Here is a 12,202-nt window from a genome sequence, read left to right on the forward strand (position 1 = left end):
GTAGCCTGTGATGTGAACTGAGCCCACTCTGCGACTTTACAGACAGACGCCAAACTGGAAGAGTGAGGCCATCCGGTCAGCAGCCTAAATACCTGCCGTCGAGAGGGCGTTGGTGGAGTGTTGCTTGTCAGTGTGTCTCTGGCCTCTCTCGTGATAGGACTCTTGATCCAGCGCCTACTATCGATCTTTGCCCGTCATCTTTGCCAACTAGTAAGCTGGTGACAGCTTACGCCGGGCAATGAGAGACTGTAATGATTTATGAAGTGTATTGCAAAGGAGAATTTCGATCCCTGTCCGCATACCAGTATTATGCTGTAATATTGGGTAGAAACATTACTGACCTTCATCAGTTTGAAAACAACATGGTAACATTCAGAGGGAAAAGGAAGAAAAATGCCTAATCAACAAAATAAATCATACTATGCTGACTATGATCATTATCGCGAGAGAAAATTACAGCGGCCAGACTCGTAGTGGAGGCAGTACCAATGGATGTCACTAGATAGTGGGATGGACGAATGCTCGGGAACTGGATTGCATCGTGATTCTTATCTTTTATTTATTTGTTAGTTACATATTACCAGCACCCTAGAAGATACTGCAATCAACACATCACAGTTCTACATCTACATCTATGCTCTACAAACTGCCATGAGGTGCATGGCAGAAGCTGTTTTAGAGTGCCACATATATCGTGCAAATAGTAGCAACAGAAGTCGTTTGATCGAGGGCCGATCGGAAGATCGAATCCGAGGTTTACCGAAATGTGGTGTACACTGTTCGATCAGTGAGTCGTAATTAAAGGGGCATCCACGTGATGCGTTTCTTCTGTTCAACTTGGCGCACGCGCAGAAATTTCCAACAGCGCAACTGCGCATTCGCATGCGTAATTTCCTGGACATGGAGGCCGTGCGTTTAGCGCATTGCTACCGACCTTCGGTGGGAATCTGTGTGCTTTTTTTTGCAGACGACAGGTAGATGGGGCCAATGTGTGCTTCATCGTGTAGTATGTTGAGGTTATGCTGTGAAGTTATTTACGTGCTAAAGTATCTGTTGACCCCAAAAGAAGCCCGCCTTAGGAGATTACAGACAAAGAAAAGTCGTATGGAATGCCGCTTCTCAAGATTAATAAAGAATAAGTTACCGCAAGTTTCGAAGCGGGAAAACGTGGAAGAATAAGCGAGAAATTTACGAAAAGTGTTTGAGAAAACAGAGGACGAATATTCATGGTATGGTGACGTTAGAGGCAACAACTGAGGAGTGTGACATCTGAAGAAAAGAAATGATGGTGTATGTGTAGCTCTTGGTTTACTAGGAATTGAAATGAAGGACATCGCTGGAGCAAACAGTACAAAATTGGAAACCATAACCTCTCTTCTAGAGGAGGTTGACGTCTATGAAATTCAGAGTCCGAGGACAATCTACGTATAATCTTTCGTAGTTAAAGTTGTGTAAACAGTTTTTTATGAACTAAAATACAAATGGGCAATTCACATAACGACTAAGAACCTCCTTAAGTATATATCAGTTTCAGGAACAAGTTTTGAAATATGAAATAAATAGTTCAGACTAGTATAAAAGTCGTCGATTACTAGATAAAGAAATGTTGTAACACTATGCAGTTTCCCTAGCAGAAATTTAAAATCTCGCTGTGGCTATTGGGAGTTGGACTATCGATCGATTTTAGAGAGTCGGAGTAAAATCGATACCGTAACTGTCGATATAAAGAGACGCGGAGCATTCAGCGTTGTAAACACGACAACACGTATTTGTTTTCAGGTCCACCTGTCATGTGGAAGCAGGGTCTCATATGGCAAGAATGATGGAGCTTTATTGTGCATTAATTAAAAAAATGCACTGTGCGGAAAAAATAGTTTACTCAGAGTTTGTGACTCATTCTTTTCTTTTCGTTTCCACAGTCTTTATAAACAAGGTGAGTACTGGTAAATACATGACATCACCACGTGTGTATTGCTTTGTTGGCATTCAGATACGGCCTGATCTGAAGTGGAGCTGAATGGAAAACAAAATCTAACTATTATTTTACCCCTTGTTTCGGTGTTTGATGGCGGCAGTTTTAAATTAAAAGTCGAACAGTATGTCGACGCCACAAGCAGAAGATTGTCGACTCTAAGTCTTAATATGTATCCCATCAACGACCAAACACCAGTGATCAACAAATGTGCTATCTGGTTGTTAATTCATCTCTCCTGTTTCACAGATCCCATAGGAAAGAAGGAACTTCACAGGTATTGAATGTGACAAAGTATGCAATCTCCAAGTGATGCAGCTTTTATGAACTGCATTGTTTCCCCTAGCTCAACTACTCCAAAAATTATAACCACTCCTCAGCTATCGATACCATGAAACGAACACCAAAAACAACGAAAATTGGAATCGGACACTTCCCTTGACCTATATAGGTCAGCAGCAGCTCACGATACCAAAACACACACAGCTATGACACATTGGAATCGGACTCTTCCCTTGACCTTAAAGATGCATACGTCTCACCACACCCACAAGCACATGAAGATCACACGTCAACACACTGATCTGACTACCAATGAATAAAATGAAATAAAAGTTTAAATTTTTAAGACCTCTCACAAAAATCTTGGAAGACAAACCATTCGCCTATAGTCACACATTTCATCCACACATACTCGTACAAATATGTTAGCTGTGTAGTTCTGCGATGCCCCACAGAACAGCTTCCCTAAATGCAAGCCAGGAAAAACTTACAGCATGTGTACATGCTCCAAAATTCAAAATTGTTGCATTCCACCTGATGATTAACCATAAACTGCTGATAGTTTAGGTCATCTAACCTTATGTTAGTGGTCTATCCGTCAAAATATATCATACTTTCCTCCTCCAAATTCACTTTAATAACGTCTGGTGGAGTGGCAGCATGCCTGTCCTGAACAACATAAGACTAAAAACTTTAACATTGGCTTACACTTACAACTTTTAATCTTCTGTAAACTAAGTTGAGGATGTTGTTCTACCTTATATTCAGACCACATCTCCAACCTCCAGTAAATGCACAGAGAAATGAGAAAAATGTTCCTAAAACAAAATTCACTAATTTCTACTAATGCCCCCCTCAATTATTGTCAAAACCGAAGATTGGGGTACTACCCATCAATTTTGACCAGTGACATCAAGATTGCAGACGCCTCTCTTTCAAACATATCCCATACGATGACTGTGACATCACTCACAACATCCCCTGAGACAGACATACAATACGTGAAATATTCTATTACAGAAATACAGTGGAATTATTGACACAACCATGAGAATTGGAACTTTTGGCTGTGACATAATAAATTAAATATATGACACTTTTAATACTGAAAACGTACCAAAACCAGTATTAAAGCAGAAATGAAACAAACAAAATTCTCAGAAGAGAGACGAAAAAGAGAGAGAGAGAAACGTGCACACACACATAGTGGTATCAGAAATTTCACTAGACCAATACAATTCAAATGAAGTCTGTGATACCACAAAACGAAACTTTGCGCACAATACAAATGCTGAAAATGTAATCTCACCAGCACTGATAAAACTATGTTCCTGATACCTACCAATCTCAATCCAACACAATCCACTTAACAGCACAAACCAGAAATTCATAAAAGCTACCATAGCTACTGAAATCGATATACAAGAAACACACAATTACAAACATAACTCACATGTCATACACACTATAATAAAAATCAAACAACACTACAAAAAATACTCATTCATCTAAGCTGCCGATGCACAAATCTTTTCTGGCTAACCACGCACACTAGCATGAACAACCTAAGAAACAAAACAATCCACAGGTGCTTCCCAAACTGACCACACCCTCCTCCCCCCCCTCCCCTCCCCTCCCACACCCTTCCCCAACTATTAGACATAGTGAACCCACTACACAAACAAAAGCAAAAGTATAACTGATAACAAATAACAACATTCATAACTTACACACACACACACACACACACACACACACACACAAAAACATCATCATTCGTAAGTCATCTCCAGCTCCCCACCTACACCACCTCCCCCAAACCACATCTTCTGCTCCAGGCTGTCCTCCGATAAATTTGCATCTTGTGGTAATTAATCTTCCCATTGCAGATTGAATGATGGTAAGTTTTTGATTTGAAAGTGGCAACCAGAGAACACACACATAAAGGTACTGAAATTTGCAAGCTTTTGGCGCCAGGAGCTCTTCCTCCTGGCAGGAGGATTGAAGGAGATGGAAGAGGGGTAAAGGAAAAGGACTAATGAGGTTTAGGGAATCAGGAGAGTTCAGAAAAGTTGCCCGGAACTGTAGTGCACAGGAAACTTACTAGGTGGTGTGAAAACAAAAGCTTGATTGTTGGGGACTGTATCAGTTAAGATTTAAAAACCTCAGAGCTTAAAAGTGGAATAAAGGGTAATGTGCAAGACAGAGATTACTGACAAGCATCTTAATGTACATTGTGGTAGAGGTGGGGAGGGATAAGGAAAAATAGACAGTTTGGAAAATAAAAGATGTAGAATTAAAAGGGAATGAAGAACAGAATCGTTCTTGTGATCAAAGTGTAAGTTAAGGCCAGATGGTTAGTAAGAACCAAGGACATCTTGTAACACCAGCTCTTGCCTGCAGAGCTATTGAAACTTAATTCTGCCACTGGCTTCAACATCAATACTGGTTACACATGATGTGAAAGAATGAACAAAAGAGTATATAGGAAATAAATATTAAAAAAGAAAGTGCCATAGGAGGATGCGGTTTCCCCCAGAAACCGTTTCTCAGAACTTCACAGGTGGTAACTGGCATTACAACATGTCTTGGTTCTCAGCACCCACCAGCCACCTAGTCTAATATTGTGTTATGTTATTCAGTCTCAGTATTTCCTCTCAGCACTTCCTTTTAATTTTCTAACTCTTTTACTTTAAGACCTGTCCATTTTCTGCAACCTATCTCTACTACATGAAATGCATTTAGCTTTTCGCTCTTATTAACTTGAGCATAATGTTTTGTCAGCAGTCCCTGTCTTGCACATTACCCTGTTCAACATCTTTAAGCTCTTGCGTTTTTGCATTTTGTCTGGTGCAGTCCCCAACAATCAGTATTTCCTTCTCAACCCATCTGGTAAGCCTCTCCTAACCCGTGGGTGACTTTCCCAAATTTCTCTAATGCCCAGTCCTTTTCCTCCACCGTTCTTTCTTCTCCTTCAACCCTTATGCCAGGAGGAGGAGCCACTGGCTCTGAAAGTTTGCAAATTTCAATACCTTTATGTTTGTGTTCTCCTGCTGCCACTTGGTAAGCAAACTTTTTAGCAATCTAATTACATAAAAAATTTATTATTTTTGTAGAGATATTAAAGTTTTGAATTGTTTTTGTATGAAACGTCCATGTGTCCTTGCTGCAAACTTTGTTTTGGACACCCTGGGAATTTAATTATGAACATTCTATTTAGATGACCAAAAGAACTCCAGGTCACTTTTACTCTTCTGTTTATTTCTTCTGCAGCTCATCCAGTGGTTCTCCTCAACTTCCCTAAATGCAAGAACTCATCAACTGATTCTGTAGCATCTTTGTTAATTTCTGTGTTTATTATTGAAAGACTGAAAATTTCCTCTAGGATTGCTGAGAATAGTTTTGGTGATACAAATGACGGGTGCTTGTCTAATCCATCAGTGTTAAGTTTTTCAAAATCCTTACATAGTGAAACTGAAGCTTTAGCATTGATGAAGGTATTATTCAGCATAGTAACGTAAATAGAATCAGTATCTTGTATGTCAAGGGCTGGTAAAACAGCTTTTATTGAAGTTGAGTTGGTAGCTATCTCGAAATCTAAGAATCTTACCAAAGTGAGAGTTTGATAACTGTAGCCTTGTCTGTCTCCTTTTCTGCAAAGTACTCTAATTACAACATTTTTCTATCTGTGTGAAGAATTTTTTCTATGCAGAGATGCAGCAGTTAATTTTGCAGGGTTCTTTTTCAGTTAGCATCCCTCCGGGTTCACTCATTTCTGTTGTAACACCTTTATCTCCAGCCATCTGTTTTTTCATACTTCAAATGCAAGAATGTGCCAAAAACAAACTTTGTTGTTCTTGGCAAATTCTGCTAGCATATGATCTCAGTCATTTCTGAAAGTCCCTCCTGATGGATAATTGTTCTCTTATTTGTCCTACTTTGGTGTTAAATACATTATTAGCTTTTAGTTTATTTACTGTCATTTATCAATTTTTGTTTCTGTTTATGGAAATCTTCTACATCATCAGAATTTTAGGGTGTTAGTTTGTGACTTTCCTCTCCCCTGACATTTTGTCCATCCTGGAAACATTTTGTAAAGCTTATGCTTATTTTTCCTTGTAGAAGAAATATACTGTAGAACTACACTACTGGCCATTAAAATTCCTACACCATGAAGATGACATGCTACAGAGCGAAATTTAACGGACAAGAAGAAGATGCTGTGATATGCAAATGATTAGCTTTTCAGAGTATTCACACAAGGTTGGCACCGGTGGCGACACCTACAACGTGCTGACATGAGGAAAGTTTCCAGCCGATTTCTAATACAGAAACAGCAGTTGACCGGCGTTGCCTGGTGAAACGTTGTTGTGATGCCTCGTGTAAGGAGGAGAAGTGTGTACCATCACGTTTCTGACTTTGATAAAGGTCGGATTGTAGCCTATCGCGATTGCGGTTTATCGTATCGCGACATTGCCGCTCGCGTTGGTCGAGATCTAATGACTGTTAGCAGAATACAGAATATGGAATCGGTGACTTCAGGAGGGTAATACGGAACGCTGTGCTGGATCCCGATGGCCTCGTATCACTAGCAGTCGAGATGACAGGCATGTTATCCACATGGCTGTAACGGATTGCGCAGCCATGTCTCGATCCCTGGGTCAACAGATGGGAACGTTCATAAGACAACAACCATCTGCACGAACAGTTCGACTATCTTTGCAGCAGCATGGGCTATCAGCTCGGAGACCATGGCTGTGGTTACCCTTGACGCTGCATCACAGACAGGGGCGCCTGCGATTGTGTACTCGACGACGGACCTGGGTGCACGAATGGTAAAATGTCATTTTTTCGGATGAATCCAGGTTTTGTTTACAGCATCATGATGATCGCATCCGTGTTTGGCGACATCGCGGTGAACGCACATTGGAAGTGTGTATTCATCATCGCCATACTGGCGTATCACTCGGCGTGATGGTATGGGGTGCCGTTGGTTACACGTCTCGGTCACCTCTTGTTCGCATTGACGGCACTTTGAACAGTGGCCGTTACATTTAAGATGTGTTACGACCCATGGCTCTAAACTTCATTTGATCCCTGCGAAACCCTACATTTCAGCAGGATAATGCACGACCCCATGTTGCAGGTCCTGTACGGGCCTTTCTGGATACAGAAAATGTTTGACTGTTGCCCTGGCCAGCAAATTTTCCAGATCTCTCACCAATTGAAAATGTCTGGTCAATGGTGGCTGAGCAACTGGCTCGTCACAATACGCCAGTCACTACTCTTGATGAACTGTGGTATTGTGTTGAAGCTGCATGGGCAGCTGTACCTGTACATGCCATCCAAGCTCCGTTTGACTCAATGCCCAGGCGTATCAAGGCCATTATTATGGCCAGAGGTGGTTGTTCTGGGTACTGATTTCTCAGGATCTATGCACCCAAATTGCGTGAAAATGTAGTCACATGTGTAGTTCTAGTATAATATATTCGTCCAATGGATACCCATTATCATCTGCATTTCTTCTTGGTGTAGCAATTTTAATGGCCAGTAGTGTATTTAGCAATAGCACTGCTTAAATTCCATTTGTGTAACACTGAATTGCATCTTTTGTACCATGTTTAACCCAAACCCTCTTCTTTTTCAGTATGTTCTCTCTGTTTTAAGTTTCACGTACCCCACAGTGTTCCAAGCATGGCAAACTTTAGTGGGAGCAGTCATTTTTAAATACTTGAATGCAAAGAAAATGCTAGATGTTGTTCCGTTGGATAGATCAGCAGCTTTGCAGTTGCTGCCACACTGCGTCTTCTTTGTTGGTGGTATTGTTGCTGGATCGAAAGCATTATCGAAACTTGTAAGTATAATGGCTCACTTTACAAATTTTTAAATTTGGCTTTGAGCTATGCTTTAAATTAGTTTTTAAAGCCTAAAACTTTTATGAATCATCATCTTAAACTGCCAGTCACATGAATTTTTTACAGTCACTTTTGAGAGTAATAGTTCATAAAGTGTGGTTCATGCACTACACAATCTGTAGACATTTTCTGCTTTCATTTTCTTTAGTAGTTGTCAACTCGATCCTTTAGAGCCATTTTTAGTGAGAGAATGATGTCCCTCAACACTCCATGTTAAGTGCAACTTCCTGTACCGTAGTGGTCAACGTAATAATGTACATATTTATTTATTATGTTAAAGCAAATTATGCACTTCATTCAGTGGTAGTTTTATTGTATTTTGCCCCTCTTACTTCCTTAGAGTGATAACTTTTATGTTTCAAATGGTTATTAAGAAGCAGATAGAACGGACAGTGGCCACTAGCTTTAAATTCCTCAAGAGAAGACTTATGTTTATCGTAAGCATGTTTTTCACCAACGTGAAATTCAGGTGAGGGACCCAGTTATTAATGTAACTTGTGTAAGGAGATTTTAATTTTAAGACTTTGATTGTATATCTGGATTTCTCAATAACATTGTGTCTTGTGTAAGAATTGAAAGCAAGCTTATTTGAAGCTTTTAATGTCTTGAAATGCTTCAATTGTAGGTCTTGGGTAGCAAACGTAACATACTTATTACACCAGTGGAAGACTTTAAGAAGTTATTCTTGAGACCATTTGGCAGTTACTTTTGGTATCTATAGGATTAATTTCTTTGTAAACTCTTTCAGATTTAAGGAGACCACTCATTGAAAAGCAGAAGTGTTGAGTTGTAGATAGGCACACATAAAGGAAAGAAAACTTGTTAGCTTTCAGAGCTATCCTTTGATGAGCTAGAGTAAAACACACACACACACACACACACACACACACACACACTCTCTCTCTCTCTCTCTCTCTCTCTCTCTCTCTCTCTCTGCCTCTCACCTCTCTGCCCCTACATTTGCCACATGGGCTAACAGTGCCAATGCTTTGTTTCTCAGCATGTGGACTGGTTAGGGTGGGGATTGTGTCAGGTGGGGTGGTTAAAGGGAGAAGGAGGCAAGGAGAGGGGCTGGGGTTGGTGGCCAGTGGCTTGGCAGTCAGTTTGCTGGTTAGGAATGCAGGAGTGGGGTGTAGCAGATATATAGGCTAGGCATGTATTGCACTGTTGTAGGGCCGGTGGTAAGCGGCACACGCTGAGAGGGAGCAGGGACAGTGGGTTACCTGAGATTGAGGCCAGGACAATTATGGGAACAGAGCATGTGTTGTAAGGATAACTCCCATCTGCGTAGTACAGAGAAGCTGGTATTGTCGGGAAGGATCCAGATGACCTATGTTGTGAAGCAGCCATTGAAATTGAGCATGTTGTGCCCAGTTACATGGTGTGCCACGGCATGGTCAACTTTGTTCTTGGCAGTGGTGTAGCAGTAGCAGCCATTCATCCTGGTAGATAGCTGACTGGTAGTCACACTGACATGAAAATCTGTGTAGTATTTGCAGCAGCGTTGGTATATGATGTGGCTGCTTTCTCGGCCAGCCGCTGGTAGATTGGGATAAGCCTATGACAAGACTGGAGTAGGAAGTCCTGGGTGGTTGAATTGGGCAGGTCTTGCTCCTTGGTCTGCCACAGGGATGTGATACCTATGTTAACAATGGGAATGGGAGTTGCGTATGGATGGACTAGGATAATGTGTAGGATGGGTGGGTTTCAGAACACCACTTTAGAAGAGAAGGAAGTATCATGTGTGGGATATCCCTCATTTCAGGGCAGAATGAGTGATAAACAAAGACCTGGTGAAAGATATGGTTCATATGTTCCAGTCTAGGGTGATTTTGGGTGACGAGGGGCATGTCGATGCTGTTCTACATACCACCCATCAATAGGATCACAGTCTTTACACTTTCCAGCAACTAACCACCAAAACCACATCGTCCTCCTCCCACATTCCTCCTGTCAGAATTTTAAATCTTTGCTTTTTCCCCGTACATGATGATAACTTAAGTACAGTAAAATATGCTCACAACACAAAACCATCCTGTTGCTCCCAGCCCAATTTCTTCCACCCTTTTCACTCCCTGAACTCACACTATGTTATGTAGTTCGCTTTCAGTCATCCATTTCCTGCATCAAGAATCCTTGACTTGTGCCAAAGGGTGGTCGGGTTTCGGGTTCCGCTGAATAGGTAAGGTATCCACTATACACAGGAGCCAGCTACATAGGTAGCAGGGGCTGTTTGGCATTGACTGGGCAGTTTTTTAGGTTTGAGGGTCTCAGGGAAAAAACAAGAAGGGCTTCAGTCACAAAGGGTGCAGGCCGAACACAGGAAGAATGTAGATACAGGAACCAACAGTATAACAGTTGTAAAGTGCCGTAGCTGTGTTGGGAAAGTACCAGAGCTCCAAGTGCTGATAGAAAACACTGATGCTCAAATCATTATAGGCAGCGAAAACTGGCTAAAGCGGGATATAAGCTCAGTTGAAATTTTTGCGAAGAACCTAATGGTGTTCCAAAAGGATAGGCTAAATACAGTTGGTGGTCACGTGTTTGTTGCTGCTAGAAGTAGTTTATCTTGTCGTGAAATTGAAATAGATAGTTACTGTGAGTTAGTATGGGCAGAGGTCATTGTTGGCAACCAGAATAAAATAATAATTGGATCCTTTTACTGTCCTCCCAGTTCAGATGATACAGTTGCTGAAAGTTTCAAAGAAAACTTGTGTTTGATTTCAAACACATACCTGACTCATACAATTATAGTTGGTGGTGAATTTAATTTACCCTCGATATGTTGGCAAAAATACAGGTTTAATTCTGGAGGTACGCATAAAACATCATTAGAAATTATGCTAAGTGCATTCTCTGAAAATTATTTCGAGCATTTTGTTCGTGAGTCCATGTGAATAGTAAACAGTTGTGAAAACACGCCTGACCTCTTAGCCACAAATAATCCTGAGTTAATAATGAGCATCAAAACCGATACAAGGATTAGTGAACACAGGGTTGTCGTAGTGAGACTGAATATTGTAACCCCCAAATCCTCCAAAAATAAACAAAAAATACACAAGGTGTACAACTTTGCTTCTATCATTTGCCGATATGTGTCGACAACAGTAAGTAGCGGTCGAAAGAAACAGACTGCAGATGTCAGGCAGTTAGCTTGGACCTTCGTCAACATAACCTCATTCAAACATTAGTCAATTTGTGCCTGCATCATAAAGTTGTTCTTGATTGAAAATGTCAGATTATGAGTCTAATTCTCGTCATTTGCGGGAGGTGTTACTGTTTTGTTTCAGTATGAAGAAAACAGCAGCTGATGCTCTCAAGTACGTATGGTAAGGACGATATTAGTGAAATAACATGTCGTGAGTAGTTTCAACGCTTCAAGAATGGTAATTTTAACATCGTAGACTGACATAGTGGTGGAAGAGAGAATGTTATCGAAGGCGCAGAATTAGAGACATTGCTGAGTGAAGACTCATGTCATACTCAATAAGAATTGGCATGATTAGTGGGAGTGACACAGCAAGCCATTTCAAAACATCTCAATGCTATGGCCATGATTCAGAAAGAAGGAACTTGGGTCCCGTGTGAGCTGAAACCAAGAGACATTGAATGGGATTTGTGTGTTTGTGAACAGTTGCTTCAGAGACAAAAACGGAAGGGATTTCTTCATCGCATTGTGACTGGGGATGAAAAATGGGTTCATTACGATAACCCTAAACGCAAAAACTCATGGAGATACCCCAGCCATGCTTCCATGTCAATGGCCAAACCAAATATTCCTGGATCCAAGATCATGCTCTGCATTTGGTGGGACCAACTCGGTGTCGTGTACTATGAGGTGTTAAAACCAAGTGAAACAATCACAGGTGCTCGTTATTGAATGCAAGTAATGCATTTGAGCAGAGCAAATGGCCACAATACAGTGAGAGGCACGGTTAAGTGATTTTTCAGCACAACGCTCGACCTTACATTGCAAAAGAGGTCAAAATGTACTTGGAAATGCTAAAATGGGAAGTCCTACCCCACCTGCTGT

The 12,202-nt window shown here is 41.0% G+C and overlaps 1 protein-coding gene across 1 annotated transcript in view; it reads left to right on the forward strand.

The window, feature by feature from the left end:
• Positions 1-1,739: 1,739 nt before the first annotated feature.
• LOC126481194 (transmembrane protein 241-like) overlaps positions 1,740-12,202 on the forward strand; it is an 81,696-nt gene continuing 71,233 nt past the window's right edge. The window contains exons 1-2 of the mRNA XM_050104785.1: positions 1,740-1,933; positions 7,902-8,108. Coding sequence (XP_049960742.1) covers positions 1,811-1,933; positions 7,902-8,108 — 330 coding nt within the window. The 5' untranslated portion in view covers positions 1,740-1,810. The remainder of the gene's footprint in view (positions 1,934-7,901; positions 8,109-12,202) is intronic.

The sequence above is a fragment of the Schistocerca serialis genome, chromosome 5 (assembly GCF_023864345.2).
Source record: "Schistocerca serialis cubense isolate TAMUIC-IGC-003099 chromosome 5, iqSchSeri2.2, whole genome shotgun sequence".
Taxonomy (NCBI): domain Eukaryota; kingdom Metazoa; phylum Arthropoda; class Insecta; order Orthoptera; family Acrididae; genus Schistocerca; species Schistocerca serialis.